Source organism: Lycorma delicatula, chromosome 3 (assembly GCF_047948215.1).
Source record: "Lycorma delicatula isolate Av1 chromosome 3, ASM4794821v1, whole genome shotgun sequence".
In the NCBI taxonomy this organism is placed as follows: domain Eukaryota; kingdom Metazoa; phylum Arthropoda; class Insecta; order Hemiptera; family Fulgoridae; genus Lycorma; species Lycorma delicatula.
The window spans coordinates 56,448,180-56,468,553 of record NC_134457.1 but is presented as its reverse complement, the minus strand read 5'-3'; the positions used below and the strand labels follow the sequence as shown (position 1 = coordinate 56,468,553).

At 29.9% G+C, this 20,374-nt stretch overlaps 1 protein-coding gene across 1 annotated transcript in view; it reads right to left on the bottom strand.

Annotated features, from left to right (window-relative positions):
• Positions 1-20,374, bottom strand: part of LOC142321606 (uncharacterized) — a 69,174-nt gene that overhangs the window by 14,389 nt on the left and 34,411 nt on the right. The window contains exons 8-12 of the mRNA XM_075359831.1: positions 19,005-19,226; positions 17,248-17,445; positions 9,291-9,427; positions 3,142-3,306; positions 111-313 (exon numbers count right to left, since the gene is read on the bottom strand). Of these exons, the coding sequence (XP_075215946.1) occupies positions 111-313; positions 3,142-3,306; positions 9,291-9,427; positions 17,248-17,445; positions 19,005-19,226 (925 nt within the window). The remainder of the gene's footprint in view (positions 1-110; positions 314-3,141; positions 3,307-9,290; positions 9,428-17,247; positions 17,446-19,004; positions 19,227-20,374) is intronic.

Genomic DNA, 20,374 nt, shown 5'->3' with positions numbered 1-20,374 from the left:
TAATATTATCCTACTTCTTAATTATGGAATTAAAGACATTTGTGAAACATTACAAGAGAAGGCTTTCTAACAGAAAGTTAACTCATCTACACTAAATAATATCAATTTACTTATATAATGATGACACTCTTGCTAATGAGTCCCCATCAATATAACCTTTAAGATCATCAAAACTAGAAGGTCGTGACAGACCACACTGTTCTCTCCATGCAGGATAACTTGGTAGACCATGATCACGACCACGTTGAATATTAAGAGAAACTAAATCTAGACCGCATGGTTTAGATGGTTGTTTGAACAGATTTTCTGTCACCTAAAACATAACACATTTTTGGTTACAAAATAAGCATATTACCATTAAAATTTTAAAGACAAAATTTTACCATTAAATTATATGAATTTTACCATTAAAATTATATGAAAGACAAATCATCTGATCAGTAAAAAAATTGTGTATTTCCCAGCCACAAACTAATGGACACATTAAATATATTCCATGAAATGTTTTCTTAAATATAAATGGAGATATTTTAATTTAATAGATGTGTCAATAGACACATCTATTATTAATTATTTCACGTCTATTAATTGATAAATATGAAATTTTCAGGTTTAACACAAAACAAGATAACAATTTTAAAAAAAGTCATGATTTCCATAGTAAAATTGTTTCTTGATTTTCAGTTGTGACTACGTAATTTTTTTTGGGTTTTTTTATTTTGGTTTTTGGGTTCTTTAATATTTAGAAAGATTTTTGAACAAGACATGACTCAAAAAAAAATCTTGTTGATAGTGCATTGGTTTTCTTATAATTAAAAAAACAAAGTGCTAAAACATATTAAAGTAAGCGCTAAAATATATGTGCTTATAAAACATTTTATAAATTTTTTAGCACAAGCTTACAAATAGTCAGCATAAGGCACTGTACAGTTTTTTTACCAACAATAATATAAGCATGCAATTTTTTTGTAACCATCTCAAAAAAACTGGTGAAAAAAATTGGAAGACGGCCAGATGAATTAATGAGTCATTTTCACAACATAAAAGAAACATGTTCAAAAGAAGACTGTTACATAATTATTGTTTCTATAAAACTAACAATCCACTTCTATATTAATTCTATTATGAAAAATGAACTAGGTAGCTCACATTTGGTAAATCTGTACATTTTTAACCTATCTTTAACTGTGAGTAGTACATCTATAAGACAAACATGCTTCACATTTACTTGATGATGGCTTAATTCAGATCAGGAGTAACATGTGGTTTCTATGGAAAGGAAGACAATAAAATTGATGTATTTGATTGTAAATCACAGAAACATTATTTTCAATAAAGTAGGTCCATGAATATTTATTAGATTATATTTAATCCATTTTTACAAAGTAATTTAAGTTTCCAAAAATTATAGACTATATTGAAACCAATTTAATATCTTATTCAGTGAAATAGGATATTTGAGGAAATATCTCAAATATTACAGGAACAAAATAAAATTTTATCTGAACATTGGTTACACAAAAGATTTATAAAACTTATTGTTTTAACTATTAACAAATATGAGAGACATATATTAACATATACTGGATATGAGAGGGTACATTTTAATGTTACAGTTACATTTTAGAAATATCATAAGCAAAATAACAGGTAGTTTCAGCAAAAAAAAGGATTTATAAATTAATAGAAACATAAGTAAATAATTTTATATCTTTTTAATTAAAAATGTATTTGGGATTTTTTCATTATAAATTGACATTTATAATGATATTTCATAAGTAAAAAGAAAAAAATTAGGAACAAGTTTAATTTTCAAAGTTAAAATATACATATATATGAAATATTTATCAGAATCTCAAAAGTTAATTAATAATATTAAAAGTACATCTAATGATACATAAAATTACTCATGTTTCATAAAAATAAGTGACATTTTTGAGGTAAAAGATGTATAAGAGGTGATATAAGCATAATAGTTAAAGAAGCAGTTTCAGTGATATCAACTAAAGTGGGCAAATGTAATTATAAAATTAGTCATTATAGAACTATATATCTTTAAATAATTGTTCTCCTGTTTTGTTCTTCAACAAAAATGACTTGATTGAGTTACTAAAATTTAAATGCATAGAAAAATGTATTTACAAAGATCAGCTAACATAAACTGAGAAATTGATACTTAGAAATAACCTGATACCTAGTGTGGTTATACCTGCTATGATAGTAGGCTATAAAAAATTTAAAGAAAGCTAAGTGTAACATAATGTACCAGTGTTTTATATATTAAGCGTTTTATTACAAGGTTTTTTTAATATAATTTTATGTTAAATTCTGATGGAGAAACTGCCTGAACAAAAATTTGCTTTTATCATAAAATACCAAATACTAACTTTAGACTAATATTATAATTCTAGAAATGTATCATATTTTATTGGTAAAATATCTGTCTGTAACCTCTGAGATAGAATGGAGGCTTCAGATTTTTATTTAAATCATCCCATGTTTCAATTCTACTTAGGCGTGGATTTTAATTTGATGAAATTTCCAACTCATATCCCATGCAAAAGCTTTGAACTATGTTTTACATGATGAATAAATAAATAATAAAAAACAAAATTTACAATTGCCTTTATTTACGTTGAAATCATTTCTAGGAAATGTAATCATTAAATATTAGGCTTCAACATTGCTGGGACATTAACACAAACAAAGCATTAATCTTACAATTCAGAGCATGGAAGCTCTTATTTTTGTAATATATTATACAGATTGGTGCAAGTTTAAGTAGTAAAACATCTCTCATCCATTTAACAACAAAAAAAATCAAAAGAAAATCTCTCGTATTCAATGAAATTTAAATACACTATAATTAAAAATAAATAACTATTAAAGTATGAATAAAAAAGAATATTAAGAATTAACAAACTTATATTTTATAATGAATTTTTACGCTTTCAATAAAAACCACAAACATGGGTGCAATAAAATTTTTATATAAAGTTTTAATTTTGTATGTCATGACCAAGATACTTCGGTATTTTTAAATTTAAAGAAAAAAAATTAATAATATTCAGAATAGAATTTAGAAATTCTGCCTAAATAGGTAGGATACAATTTGGTGACTACTTCTAGTTTTGAGCTTACCTCTTTATTGAAGTAGTTATCTAATCGTTCCAAGGTTGTATTCATAGCACCCTTTAGAGCACTGTCCAAATATCCTGGTAAATATAACTTATAAGGATCAAACAGAAGTTTGTGCAATTCAACTGTCTCTTCATTTGACATATTTTTCATCAATTTCATCATTCCCTGCATAAAAAAAATAATTAACAAATTATTTTTTAATATAAAAAAAACAAATTGAAAATGCTATATTAATCAGTAAATAATGTTTTAATTAACAAAGTTCAAATAAACTAAACAATCATATGTATAGAAACATGAGAAACCATACTATATGAAAAAGCATGCTGCTAAGGTCATGGATAATGGATAAGTTTCTGGTGAATGCAGGCAACATTTTTGTAAAATGATGTTTAAATATATAAGCACATCTAACAAACAATAGTAGAGGCAAACATTTTTGCTAACAGAAAATTGTTTTGACATACTACAGGAGTGTATAGTAATATACCAGATAAATTTCTTAACAAAATTGAATTCTGCACTTTTCATGTAAACAATTATAGTTATCTTCAAGTCCTATGGCCAGGATCTACAAATTCAAGAGATACCAAATTATTTTTTAAACATTACTGTTTTATAATATTAAGAAATAACACTTTAAAAATATTTAATATTGTAATTAGCTTACTATTAAATTACATGTTTTCTTCTTTCAGAAGACTGTATAGAGTAAATTTTGAAGCTATTTCTTGTGGAGTAAACATAACATGGAGTGCATACCATATGATAAAAAGATTAGTAAACAAACTATTTTATGAATGTATGTGATCAAATAAAATACTATTTAGTATTTTATTTGATCACTAAATCTTGGTTTTATTTAATAGTTTAATTGTTGTTTTTGTTAAATTTAGTCCATAACAGATACTGAAAATACACACAGGCACTAAACATGAAACAAATTTAACTTCTGAAAATAATTTTATATTAGTGAAACACACGTACCAAGATATTAATCACAACATAAAAAAATGTTACAACCAAGATTTAAATACAATTCAAAAGTAAATTTGACAAAATAGTGCTTAGTGAGTAAATGTGATCAATTAATTACTATTACTGGTATCAATTAATATTACTAGTTTGAGATATTTCATAATGTTCAAGTGTTAAGATGTGGTTTTTTTGGTTGGAATATCAAGGCTAATGTCAACATATGGTGGATTTGTATCTATGAAATGGTTAGCAAATGTAAATTCTAAAATGTGGTGCAGCTCAGTGTATATATTCAAAGAGGATTGTATTTAATAATTAAATTTTGTGTATAAAAATTAAAATTAAAATTTTTTTTGTTTATTACCAAGATGTTTAAATTTGTGAATTACATTTTTGGGTTTTTGTTTATGTGATTTATGCTTTGTTTATCTTTGCTTTTATTTATTTTGTATAGAAATATACCAATGAGTATATTTTTATATGAGATGTTTGAATAAGAATATCTGTAATTCCTGGCTTTTTATATATTTTGAAAGTGTGTTTTTTGTGCAGTTGAGAACAAGAAAATCTATTTATTTATTTATTTTGGTAATAGCTCAATTAAGTAAGCCAGCAATGCAATCATTTCAAAGAAATCATTCACAGAAATTAAACTTGATTTTTTTTGCTACGTTTTTTTCCATTGGATGTATGAAGAAATAAGCTGTTAAAACTAAATAATTACTCACAATATGACCTTTTTTATGACAGCCTAAACATTAATCAGAAAACCTGGAAAGATACACCTCTGCTATCATCAATAGATTCTATTAGTTTTCTAAGTATATTAGAAATGTATAGTTATTACAAGAAATAATTATCACTTTTGGTAGCCGACTGAGTGGTATAGCAGTAATTCATAAATAAATTAAATAAAAATTTACCAATTTTTTTTTAACAATTCAGATTTTAAAAAATTTCCAAAAACTTTCTAACAGTTAAAAATCACATTACAATTTCACTGAAAAAAAGGTGTGCAATATTATTTTCTAGAAGATTGTAGAGGTATCTTCGGAAAGTAAGATTACAGTTTGTCTGTAGCTCCAAGGGAAATGTTTCGTTTTAAAGTTGGCACTCCTGTGTGAAAGGGAGGTCCAAGTGAAGAGAACAAGCATATTTGGAGGGTCTGTAGCTTTATTATGTCAGAATCATGTCTTAACATGAACCTGGAAATTCCTGATCCCTCCAAGTGTGAAGTGCAAGCCCTCAAGAGATACCTCACTGTTGCCAAAAATAAAAAGCTCACTAATGAAATCCACCCAGAAATTATTTCTGTTTACACTGATGTGATGTCATTTGATAAAGTAGTAAAGGTAGTGTAAAGATTGCGGTGCAAACATTCATAATGAACAGAGGAGCAGAAGACCATTAATTGTGACAGATGATTTTGTTAATAAATTCAAACAGCTGATTCGTGAAGATCACCATTTGATTGTGGATGAACTTCATGAAATGTATCCAGAAGTTGGTCAAACTGTGCTGTTATGAGAAAATCAAGGTAACATTTTGCTGGGTTCGAAAAGGAATTCTGCTTATTGATTTTTTGACTCCAGGTCAATCCATCTTGGTTGTTGTATGGCTTGTTGTATATAAGTTGGTTGTTGTATGAAGTGGTAGCTACTCGTATGTACTTCCATTATTTTATGGTTAATAAATGGTGATTTTTCTTTGTTATAGTTGAAAATGGTGATTTTTCTTTGTTATAGTTGAAAATGGTGATTTTTCTTTGTTATAGTTGAAAAAGTGTTGTGTCTTCAAAAATGAATGTAAATTAACAATCATACAAGTGCGTGTAAACTACCATTGTGGAATAACGATGCAAATATGTTTTTAGTGTAATGTGTATTTTTAGCAAAATTAGTGATTGAGGTTAGAATGGCTGACTAATTAAGGCGGGATAGTTATTAATAATATTGTTGTAAACAGCTGTGCAGTTCCCAAACAGGAATTGCCAACAGTAATATTATTGTCAGTGTGAGTTACTAGGGGAAATTCCTTTCTTTCAATTTTTCCTGTTCCTTTTCTGTTTCCTGCAGAATCCTTCTGGATCTTCATCGATCCGGTACCCCCGACCCCTTGACCCCTCTTCCTCTCCAACTCAAATCTGACCACAGATTTGAACATTAGATTTTTCGACCCCTCACCACCACTTTTCCCCCCTTGATCCCCCTTCACAAATTACATGAGTGGGTACTCAAACTAACGGTTTTTTGGTGTAGAGTCAGATTTTGAACTCTTTTTATTAAAAATATTTTGTTGTTAGGAGATATTACTTATTAAAGTGTGATGGAGCAATGGGAATATTCTAAAGCCGCTGCGAAGTCTAAGCGCTCTCCAGCATAATCAAGGAGGTCATCTGATGTCAAACAGGAGCAGACTAAGCCTCAGGACGCTGTCTCTGACAGCAAAGAAGTACAAATTGTGGTTAATGTGAACCAAATTCACCCTACTTCTACACTATGCATTCACCAGAAATGCACAGAAGGGCATCCAGTGAAAAGAAAGAAGATATTATGACAGCTGATATTGCCTGCGGCAGCAAAGATACTGAGATGGCTGATGCTGGTAGGGCTGAGAGAGTAAAAACATCAAAGGGAACTGGCATTAAAACAAGGTCTGACACACAGAAACTTGGCGGGATTGATGAAATGGAACTCGAGCTGCTGGTTCCTGATTTGGAGAGGCAGCAGACCAGTGCATCTGCTGATATGGAAGTGATCCAGTCAACATCCAGACATGAGGGGAGGAGAAGACCACAACGAGTAGTTAGTGGTAGAAAGGAGGCGGCCAGATTGCTTGTGAGTTCTCAAGCATTGGGGGCTACATCACCCTCCTCTGATAGAGAAGATAGAAGATCCAGGGAAGATAGAGAAAGACGAAGATCCCCCCCCACAGTGATGAAGACCGAGGAGCAGACAATGAACTAGTTGAACTAATAAACAGAATGGAGGATGTAACCTGAATGCTACATGAAAATATTGACAAGAATACGAAATGTGAAATTAAGCAAGCAAAGATGAACTGTCCATTCTGGTAGGGCAGATCGGAGAATATAGATCTGTACTTGTATCACAGTCATTAGAGATATCGACCCGAGAATTTGCAGTGCAAACTGATCCCATTGAAAACCACGAAGGGATCATTAGAAAGTTGAAAGATGGCATGGATATAGCAGAACTTCAGGAATTGGTGTCAAAATGATGGCCCAAGGAAGCTTTTAATCAGGTAGAAGAACCAATTCATGTTTTGATATTGAAGAGGTGAATCTTGTAGTTATCATGAACTTGGCACAGATGAATGGTGTGTTTGTTGACAAAATATTTAAGAAAATACCTAATATTGGTGAATTAGCGGCAGTCAACAAACTGAAAGCAGTCCAAGTAATGGCTTTTAAACCATCTACCATGGTGCTACTTGGGGATGAATTTGAAGAGGATAATAGGATCATGTATGTTGTAATTACCAACTCCACTAAAAAAGATCAGGATGTCAGTGATGAATTGATGAAGGGACTAGGCAAAGTCTTTGGACTGCATAACACATTGGAGTTGGCCTTTGGAATCGCTGATGGGGAGGTAGGTGTTTTGACCAAGAAGCTTTTTGCCTTCGTTGGCTGGCAACAAAATGTCAGGATTAAATTGTACTTGGAGCATCTTGGATCAAGGAGTAGGTCCCTGGAGAGGCCTTGTGGACCCCCAACAAGAACTGTTGCAGTTAGGATGTCGAGCAAGACTTACGCTAACTTGCTTAAGCAAGTGAAAGATGAAATTCATTGTGATCTCCCAGAGCTATTGTTCTTGAGAAAAGGACAGACTGGTGAGGTCCTCATCAGGATAAATGAGGATGCCATTCAGAGAGTAAAGGTATGTAGGAAAACCCTATATTACGAAATTAAGAAGTGGAAAGCCCTGTGCGAAGAACTTGACATTGATCTTTGGGGACAGGCCTACCAGATCGTTATTAGACAATTTGAAACACACTGTGTTTCTTTCATTGTATGGCTTGGCATAGATTACGAGTAGCAGCAGATATTGATGGACTACAGCCAGAGGACCTGATGTAATACAAGTTAATGTCAGAGAGTAACTGGAGGTTGGTAGACAGTTTTGCTGCTGAAATAATGAAGAAGAAGAAGAATGAAAAGGAGCATCGGTTAGGACAATAATGTGTGTGATAGGGATGGATGGACAGCCCCAGTTGGGAGGGCCAACAAGCCGAGGTGTGTCAGTTTGAATGATTGGGGACTCTAGGGGAGATTGCAGATGATGGGTACCTAAATATAAATATAAATTAAAAAAGGGATTGATTATTATGGGTAAGGGATTATAGAATCAAAAGATCCAGCTATGACTGGCTGACCTGCCATGCTGGATGTAATGCCATTAGGCCTTTTCATGGCAAGGACGTGCTCCTGGGCTGTGCTATACTTAACTGATTTACTGGCCCAGGAGTGTAGGGAGAAAAAAGTCGATCCATAAATGCTGACAGTTACTGCAAGATCCTCTTAAAGCTTTGTTGGGCCATTCAAATGAAAAGAAGAGTGCATGTGTCAATTGCATGATAAAGCTCAGCCCCACACTACACACAAAACGGTTAACTTCAACAGTTTTGTTTGGTTTATTCTTAACCCTCCTGCCCATAGTCCGACCGGGTACCAAGTGACTTTTTTCTTTTCATCCTTTTGAGGGAGAGAGACTGTATGAGTAGAAAATACTTTTCCACTGACGAGGTGAAGAATGTCATTTGTGAATGGTCAAAGGAGATGGCGGCAGGGATGCGTGACATAGGAATACGATAGTTGATAAAATCCTTGGCTTACATCGGCTTACCAAATTCTTGGAACTGAATGGTGGATACATAGAAAAATAGTAGTATGCTTGTGTAATATGTTATATAAGTTTCATTAATAAATATGCATTTTTCAATTTTTGAAAAATGTAACCTTACTTTTCAAACATACCTTGTACTTTAAGGTAATTTAAACAAAGGTAATTACAACATCAATTGCCAGTAGTAGTTCTTGTAATTAAAAATATAATTTATTATTAAATGGAACATCCTGAAAAAATGGAAAAACTGGAAAGTGAAAATTAAGAATAACAAAACATTTCATACTTTCTAAACCTATTTACCGGCAATAAAGTGTGAGCAAATCTGAATGCAGCTGTTGCAAAGTTATTACTAACAGTAGGATTAATATTTGGATCATATCCTTTAAAATACCCATCTTTTTCGCTGTTTAATTCCAATTTTTCCATCATTTTTGGACCTGAAAATTAAAATAAACAGAAAATTAACTTTTTTTTTGTCATCTGATCACTGAGCATTTCTCTAATATGTTTTAATCATAGACTGAGTTCAATTACAGAGAAACAACTGATCTAATTTAAATGCACATTTGAAAATTTATAAACATCTTTGTGCTTTTTTAACAAAAAGCATATTACCTGAACATTTTTCTAGCATGTTTATACATAATCCATTTTTTCATAACATTTGAAAATCTTATTTATTAAATAAAATATTTAAAAAAATAGCAATTAACAAATATTTATAAGGTAAATAAGTTATAATGTTAATTAAAAAAAATTTTTCAATTAAAATGAATTTGACAGAAATTATTTTGTATGACATGGACCACATCTCAGTAACAGAAGTGAAAAAAGTATGAAGTTTTTTATTAAAGTAGATGTAAAACAGACAATCCAGTCATAACGTTTTCACATAAAGATTATGATGAAGTATAAAACGTTTAAAATAAATCAGAAAAACTTGAAGTGCCTGCTGATGGGGCACTTGATTGGGGCAGTCTATTCTTCATCAAATTATTCAAGGTATTGCCAGTGAACAAAATGAATTAGATGTTCTAAATTAATTAGCATATTTAAGCAAGAAATATTAGTGCTAACTGAAGATTGTTTATTGTGCTGGTATTGTTATTATAACTCAGCCATTAAACATGAAATGTTATCTAGGGTAGGAAAAGTGTAATTTCTGGCTATGATGCAATACAGTTTAAAGTTAATTATTCAAAATAATACATATAAGTTAATCTTAAATATTATAAGACTAAAATATTAATGAATCAAAATTATTTGGAATTATTAACTAAATAACATTAAGTGGAATTTCACATGCAAGATAATTTCTTACAATTTTCTAACATTTTCTATTATAACTTAAATAAGTACTGACTGTTCTACCAAAAGACTAAATAATTCCATATTAAAAAACTAACAAGAAATTAAAGATTCATCTACCTTGTCTTTATAGTGATATGATAAACTCTACTATTATAATAATTGTCTTAATAGAGCTAGTGTAAAAATAGTGAATTTTTATGGCCAACCACTGTAAGTGAAGTAATAAGTATCATAAAATCAATAAAAAGTATATTTCTGTATAATATAATATATGTATAAATGTAGAATTAATTTTAGTGTACTTAAAAATTACATTAAATCTGTTGCTACTCTCTTACTGAAACACATAAATCACTGCCTTACATTGAGTACATCTTTCCAGATGAAAACTGCAAATAACTCCAGTCTTCAAAAATGTGAACTAATGTAAAAAATTGCAGATCTATATCTCAATTCTAACACTTATTTCAATAATTTTTAAGAATATTATGTAAAATAGAATTATTGACTTTTTAATTTGAATAACATTCTTAATGATCTGTTTGGATTAAAAAACAAAAAACTTACATTAGCTTCTTTCCAGTTTATTAAATAGCACGCGTTAGAGAATAATGAATTAGCAGTATTGTTGGATGTACAGTAAGCATTTAATTGTGTCAAGAACAATTTTACTGAATAAAGTATGAAATTACAGAATAAGAAGTAAATGCTTTCAAACTGGTAAAAGCATATTTCATGAACAAGAAACAGTATGTTATGATTAAAAACATAAAGAGATACTTTAAATCTGATATTACAAATTTAAGCTTTTGTGTCCATAAGATCAATTTTAGGATTTCTTCTGTAAGCTTTGTAAATAAGATTAAATTTGCCAGCAACTTAGTCAATAAGACTTGTTTTGTGATATTAATAAATAAAAAAAAATGTCAACCAGAATGTAGATATTTAATGAAGATAGATACGTATATTATATTATATTTTAATGAAGATATGTTAGTACTTGTTGATAGGCTTGTAAGGCAGTACTATTAAAATCTAATTTCAAAAACTGTCTAGTTTAAATATACAAATTTTTACAGAAATTAAACATTTTTTAAAAAGGTGAATAAATTCTTTAGTTGTCACTTGTCACTTTGAAAAAATATTTAAGCTACGATTTGCATTGGAGAAGTTTTGGAATAATCTGTAGAAAATCATATTTTGATCAGATTGTAAAGAAATTATTGTGACTTTTAGGACTTATTAAAAGTATATCATTCATTAATCGAGTTGATTCTAAATTACGGAATTAAAATTTGGGGAAATACTTTTAAAACAATTATAGTAGCATTTTTAAATTATACAAAGACAAAAAACCTCCTCTATGAATCATGAGACCTTGCCGTTGGTGAGGGGGCTTGAGTGCTCAGGGATACAGAGTAGCTGGACCGAAGGTGCAACCATATCGGAGAGGTATCTGTTGAGAGCCAGACTAAGGAATGATTCCTGAAAGAGGGCAGCAGCTCTTTCAGTAGTTGTTAGGGGCGTGAGTCAGGACGACTTAAACGGCCGTATCAACATCACTCAGTCCTCTGAGTACTGCGCAGCTGAAAGCAATGGAAAACTACAGCTGCTTTTTTTCCAAGAAAATGTGGCTCTGCATTTTCACATAGCAATAATGGAGGCGCCTTCCTTGGTAAAATATTCCGGAGGTAAAATAGTCCCCCGTTCGGATCTCCGGGTGGGGACTACTAAGGAAGGGGTCACCAGAAAATTAAAAAATAACATTCTACGAGTCGCAGCGTGGAATGTTAGAAGCTTGAAAAAGGTTGGTAGGCTAGAAAATTTAAAAGGGGAAATGGGTAGGACAAATGTGGATATAGTAGGAATTAGTGAGGTTCGGTGGGAAGAGGAAGGCGACTTTTGGTCAGGTGATTTTAGAGTAATTAACTCAGCGTCAAATAATGGGCAGGCAGGAGTAGGTTTCGTGATGAACAAGAAGATAGGGAGGAGAGTGAAGTATTTCAAAACGCATAGCGATAGAATCATTGTAATAAGGATAAAATCAAAACCTAAACCGACAACGATTGTTAACGTCTATATGCCTACAAGCGCCCATGATGATGATGAGGTAGAGTGTGTATACGAAGAGATTGATGAAGCAATTAAACACGTAAAAGGAGATGAAAATTTAATAATAGTTGGAGATTGGAATGCAAGCATTGGAAAAGGCAAGGAAGGAAATATAGTGGGTGAATACGGGCTGGGCAAAAGGAATGAAAGAGGGGACCGACTTATAGAATTTTGCACGAAGTATAATTTAGTAATTGCCAACACCCAATTTAAAAATCATAATAGAAGAATATACACTTGGAAAAAGCCAGGCGATACTGGAAGGTATCAGATAGGTTATATCATGGTTATGCAAAGATTTAGAAATCAACTCGTTGACTGCAAAACTTACCCTGGAGCAGACATTGATAGCGACCATAATTTGGTGATAATGAAATGTAGATTGGGGTTTAAAAACCTGAAGAAAAGGTGTCAGATGAATCGGTGGAATTTAGAGAAGCTTGAGGAAGAGGAGGTAAAGAAGATTTTTGAGGAGGACATCGCAAGAGGTCTGAGTAAAAAAGATAAGGTAGAAAATGTAGAAGAAGAATGGGAGAATGTTAAAAAGGAAATTCTTAAATCAGCAGAAGCAAACTTAGACGGAATAAAGAGAACCGGTAGAAAACCTTGGGTTTCAGACGATATATTGCAGCTGATGGATGAACGTAGAAAATATAAGAATGCTAGTGATGAAGAAAGTAAAAGGAACTATTGGAAATTAAGAAATGCTATAAACAGGAAGTGCAAACTGGTGAAAGAATAGTGGATTAAAGAAAAGTGTTCAGAAGTGGAAAGAGAAATGAACATTGGTAAAATAGACGGAGCATACAGGAAAGTTAAGGAAAATTTTGGGGTACATAAATTAAAATCTAATAATGTGTTAAACAAAGATGGTCCACCAATATATAATACGAAAGGTAAAGTCGATAGATGGGTGGAATATATTGAAGAGTTATACGGAGGAAATGAATTAGAAAATTGTGTTATAGAGGAAGAAGAGGAAGTTGAGGAGGATGAAATGGGAGAAACAATACTGAGATCTGAATTTAAGAGAGCATTAAAAGATTTAAATGGCAGAAAGGCTCCTGGAATAGACGGAATACCTGTAGAATTACTGCGCAGTGCAGGTGAGGAAGCGATTGATAGATTATACAAACTGGTGTGTAATATTTATGAAAATGGGGAATTCCCATCAGACTTCAAAAAAAGTGTTATAGTTATGATACCAAAGAAAGCAGGGGCAGATAAATGTGAAGAATACAGAACAATTAGTTTAACTAGTCATGCATCAAAAATCTTAACTAGAATTTTATACAGAAGAATTGAGAGGAGAGTGGAAGAAGTGTTAGGAGAAGACCAATTTGGTTTCAGGAAAAGTATAGGGACAAGGGAAGCAATTTTAGGCCTCAGATTAATAGTAGAAGGAAAATTAAAGAAAAACAAACCAACATACTTGGCGTTTATAGACCTAGAAAAGGCATTCAATAACGTAGACTGGAAAAAATGTTCAGCATTTTAAAAAAATTAGGGTTCAAATACAGAGATAGAAGAACAATTGCTAACATGTACAGGAACCAAACAGCAACAATAACAATTGAAGAACATAAGAAAGAAGCCCTAATAAGAAAGGGAGTCCGACAAGGATGTTCCCTATCTCCGTTACTTTTTAATCTTTACATGGAACTAGCAGTTAATGATGTTAAAGAACAATTTAGATTCGGAGTAACAGTACAAGGTGAAAAGATAAAGATGCTACGATTTGCTGATGATATAGTAATTCTAGCCGAGAGTAAAAAGGATTTAGAAGAAACAATGAACGGCATAGATGAAGTCCTACGCAAGAACTATCGCATGAAAATAAACAAGAACAAAACAAAAGTAATGAAATGTAGTAGAAATAACAAAGATGGACCGCTGAATGTGAAAATAGGAGGGGAAAAGATTATGGAGGTAGAAGAATTTTGTTATTTGGGAAGTAAAATTACTAAAGATGGACGAAGTAGGAGCGATATAAAATGCCGAATAGCACAAGCTAAACGAGCCTTCAGTAAGAAATATAATTTGTTTACATCAAAAATTAATTTAAATGTCAGGAAAAGATTTTTGAAAGTGTATGTTTGGAGTGTCGCTTTATATAGAAGTGAAACTTGGACAATCGGAGTATCTGAGAAGAAAAGATTAGAAGCTTTTGAAATGTGGTGCTATAGGAGAATGTTAAAAATCAGATGGGTGGATAAAGTGACAAATGAAGAGGTATTGCGGCAAATAGATGAAGAAAGAAGCATTTGGAAAAATATAGTTAAAAGAAGAGACAGACTTATAGGCCACATATTAAGGCATCCTGGAATAGTCGCTTTAATATTGGAAGGACAGGTAGAAGGGAAAAATTGTGTAGGCAGGCCACGTTTGGAGTATGTAAAACAAATTGTTGGGGATGTAGGATGTAGAGGGTATACTGAAATGAAACGACTAGCACTAGATAGGGAATCTTGGAGAGCTGCATCAAACCAGTCAAATGACTGAAGACAAAAAAAAAAAACAAAGACAAAGGGCAGTTAAGATTATAAATAGGTAAGGTAATACTAATATTTAAAAGGAAAAATTTTAGAAATAAGAATAAAACACATTAGGAATCACCATAAAATTGCAATGTATTAAAATATTTCATATCAATTCATAGGACTACATTATTCTACAAAAGTCTGTTTCAAGCAGGTAAATTAGCCAATGCCAATCTTTAACAAATTTCAGACACAGATTTTAACTAGATTGAAAAACCAATTTCATCAACAAATTTCATGAAACATAAGAACTCTTATAAACATTTTAAAATGCTTCCTCAAATAAGGTAATAAAGAATTGATATTTATAAATATTAAAATAGTAAGTTAAGGTATGTATTTATGTGGAATAATTTAATCAGTACTCTAAGGTTAGGAAACTTACATCAGTTAAGTATATCCACTACAAATGTCTGCACATTATTATAAAACTATATTATTTCATAATATAAAACTGCACTAAATTATATTTGATTATTTTTGTATTTGAATTTATAATTATTCTGACTCATTTTCATTGTAATTAAATGTTAAAGATTAGCATATTAATTAATATTTAAGTAGTGTAAAAGTTTAAATAATATTTAAAAAAATGTATACTTTTAGTTATTCATATTAAAATAAATTTCACGCTTATTATAGGTCTTATATTATGTTTTATAGTATGTATGCAAATTAATAACTTAACAGTTTTAAAGTGTGAAAAAAGTAATAAAATAAAATATGTAATAAAAATAAAAGTAATAAAACTATTAAAATAGGTATTTATTTAGTCTTTAGCAAATCCTGAAGATTGTAATATAACAATTGTATTATTTGTATTGGAATATATATTTATTACAACCGAGTACAATTTAGAATGAAAGTAAAAATGTTGCTGTCAATATTTTTATAAAGGTTTTCTGTTATAACAAAAAATCAAGCAACTATCTGTTAATGGGGGATAATTATTTTATAAGATAAAATTCAAATCTAGTTTTGCATTTTAAAACTTTAAGATAATAAATGTATTAAAACAAAATTTTTAACATGTATTCTATTAAATAAATATAAAATAACCACATATGGTACATAAAGACTAAAATTAGTGCTCTAAGATAATTCCTTAAAAGAAAAAAATGATCTGCTTTTATTGGTTTTCTTAAAGTTTGCCAGGCCAATTAGTCTATCAAGAAGTATAAAGTAATCTGATTGATCTCCTTAATAATAGAGGATTAGACAGCCAGCAATCTAAACAATTTTTTAATTTTGTATAGATCTGTAGTTTCCCTGCCCCCTAAAGCTGGACACAGAATTAAGCATAAACTCAGCTCTGGGGAGTGCCTTTGCCTCAAACTACTTAAAGCTAAACAACTTGAAAAAACATGAAGTCACGCAATCTACTGAGTTACATGGATCCCAACAACTCAGAAGAAATATTACCAATATCAGTTTAGCAGCACACATGTTATTTAAGAAATGGGTCTTAAGGTCTTAAATATTTTACTATTAATGAAATATATTGAACTATACGATTTGCTATACCCAAATTCGGAGCAAGAAAAATGGGATAAAAACAATAATCAGTATGCATTGCTTGCAAAATGTAAAATATGAACTATTCACACTTTACAACAAACTGTAATAGGCAATAAAGACTGATTAATAATACTAAGAAACAAAATTAATAATAAAGCTATTAAGCAAAAAATTGATAATACTAAGCTACATGTTTGAGTAAATTGGAAGGTGGACTGTCATTTGTATTTTATTTTTATCATGTATCTATAGTTTCATTTTGCAAATCTAAAGTAAATTGAGAACATCCAAGAGTAAAATATATGAATGTAAAAAAAAATTGTAATTAAAATTATTAGATAATACACTTTCAAATGAATGGAACTTTTTTCCAAAGTTCTTTCGAAGCTAACTATCAGCACCTTTATCAGTGAATAGATACTAGGACTGCACTCAAGAGCATACTGATAATTAAGTCAAAAAGTCCTTGTATATGAATAAGAAAATCTAAAATGAATATAAAAAGCAGAGCAACGCTGCAGTAAGCTTTAGAACACATGAGAATAAACTGCCAATGTTTTTATAAAAATAAGGCAAAAAAAAACATAAATGTACAAACACTTTATAGGTTCTGACTTTTTATTCTTTTTTCCTGTTTAGCTTATGGAAACACATCAGGTATTGGATGATTGACGATCATCCAATACCTGACTGATAGAATATATCACTATAATAAGTATTAATAACACACTACTGAAGATGAATATAATTTTGCAGGTATATATAACAAATATTACCTAATATAACTGGTAAAAATTCATTGTATGTTACATGTTGCATTTGAGCAGCTACAATTTTTCTAGATTCCTGAAACAACTTTTCATCATCCCAGTCTGGATTAATAGCAGCCAACTGTCCAGCAATTGAATTATGTTGCCTAGCCATTATTAAGTGTAGAGTAGTAAGATAAATATTTTCATTTGCACGTGGGTCCCCTAAAAAGCACACATAAGAAAATATAATAATATAAAATATAATAGTCCAAATCAATAAGTAACACACATCAAATGACTGCAACAAATGCTTATTTTTTTACTTTTTAATTTCAAAAAATCATTAAATGTTTTTGGTTAATTATATTACTAATAATATACTTGTAACAGGTGACAAATTAATTAATAATGAAACTGATAAAACTTACTCATGTCTGCCTTTATCAGAAATACTAAATTTATTAGCTATACTATGCTATCATAAAGCATTTTATTTTGTGAAATACAAGGCATAAAGTATATCTTACATCAAGAGTGAAGTATTGATAGAAATTTGGGTTATGTGTAAATTATGAGCTTTATGAATATATTAATATTTTATGTTAATGTTACTATTTTAATTACTGCTAAGTTGATTCTTATTTGTATCATAGTTACGAATAAAAGTTTTACTTCCATTTTACACTAGTGTAATCTGAAGGATGCTGCACCAGATATACATTTTATAATTTGATTTTTTACTTATTTATATGAGGATCATTCAATAAGTAAAGAACCAAAAATATCTAATTAAAAAAATCCAAATAATAAATATATTATACATTATATTTTTACTATATTAATAAAAATATTTTTCTTAAACCATTAAAAAATGGTATCCTTTAGAAAATTTTATATCTGTATAACAACAATCATTACAATTTCTGGTTAAAGAGGGTATAAAACCATCTGAAATTTAATCTTATATGCTCAAGATATATGGTAAAAGTTATATGAATTACACAAATTTCTACAGATCAATAAAAGTAGATTGTTCTTAATTTGGCTCATTTGTATTTTTTAAAATTTATATTCATGTCTTACTCTTTACCAAACAGTTAATTTCAATGATTTAAAACAATTTTGTGGAAGTTATAATGATGTTTTACGGTAAGTTTTCATGACAAACATTTTTAAAAAGTAAAATGGAATATCAAAGTGTATGTTTTGAAGAAATTTTTAATTTTTTTGAATTCATTGATAAATATAAAAGTGTATAGTACAATGATAAATAGCTTGATGTATTCTGATATTCAGTGTTTTTTAAAAAGATTATTTGAAAACGTCCTGGTAAAAAATTGTACACATTCCCACAATCCAGAGAAATTTAGCTTAAGCATTCAATTGCTGTTTCGTTTAACTCAAAAAAAATTATCAAGGTGCAATTTTCTTGCTTTCCCACTTCTTGTAACACTTTGTTTCATGCATGTAGTTCTGTTTATAGACAAATCCATTTTAAAACAACTAAATATTGGAAAATAAAATAATCTTAAAAAAGTTAAATTGACTTTAAAAAAAACAGCTCTAAATAAATTTAAAAATGTAATAAACAATAAATAAAATGAAAAAATAAATAAAAATAGAAATCTTTTATTTAATTATGATGCTTAGATATAGAGAAGATATTTAGAAATTTGTATAATTGCAATTTAAGATAAGTTTATGTAGGTTTTAAAGCACTGACTGAAAAAAAAAATTTAAATAGGTAATATATTAATAAATTTATTTCTATTTTTTCATACCTGAAGCAAAACAGTATCTTCCTTTAGAATTCTCTACTTCATTATTACATCCATCATCTGGATCACTTGAAATAGGAAGGAGAGTACGTCCATCTGGAGTTTCAGTCATACGTAATTCACCATTATTGTAGCTACGCAGTGATGACATCAGTTCTTCAGTATTACCATAGACAACACTACCATCAATGTAACTGCTAGCCTGATTTAATTGTTCCCTTGGACCTAAATAGTTCAGTTAAAACAAAGTAGACAGAGTGAAAACATCAAAATAAAATATGAGATTTAAATTTACTGAGTAATATTAATTAAACATACAATCAACTTTATAGGTAGAATTAGAGAGTGGTATTATTAACTATATTATTAAACTAAACCTGACATAACGGCTGAAGTTAAAAAATATTCGGTATGATGATTAGTAGATGGATGATTGACCATTCATCTAAACAATTAAAAAATTGTATTCTTTAGAAAATTTTATATCTGTATAACAGCAATCATTATAATTTCTGGTTAAAGAGGGTATAAAACCACCTGAAATTTAATCTGATATGCTCAAGAAATATGTTAAAAGTTATATGAATTACACAAATTTCTACAGACTTCAATAAAAGTAGATGGTTCAGAGGTGAAGTTATTCACTTCTATTAAGATGTACATATTACAACTATTCACACACTGCCATAATATATTCATAGAAACTATAAACATTATTTGCTAGATCTCACTGACATTGTTTTCAATCGTATAAAAATACAAAGGTTTTGAAAAATATTAGTTATAAGATCAACATATTTCAATTAATTTTCATTAATTGAAGGCAGAAAAAGAATCAACTTCAATTTCAAATAGCTAAAGGCTTGGATGGTAGTGATCTCTAATCTCTTTGTGATTAAGGATTTTATGAAAAATAAAAACCTTTGTTGAAAGATTATGAGCTTGAAAATAAGTTTGAATATTACAAAATTACAATTTCTCTTAAGGAAGGGGCTTAAAGGACCTAGAGTACCTGAATGAGCAACAGAGCTCAAAGTTTTTTACCATTCAGTTTTAATGGCCCCAAGAAACATGACAAAAGAAAGGATCTTAGTGTTTAATCTTTAAGTAAAGAGACTGCAGGTCCTTTGGCAAAAGGGAGCCTAAAGCTCTTGGAAAACACTGTTTTTAAAAAATTCTTTTTAAAGTTAGACCGCATTTTGAAAAAAATATTACAATATTTTTCAAAATATTGCAATATTTAATAATGGCAACTCTTGATAGTTGTGGGAGCTAGTTGCTGTTGTGACATGGAGGTTCAAATTCTTGGATGCATTGTCTTTTTTATTTTTCTTCTGGTAAGACACATTTTGAAAAAAAATGTTTAAATTTTG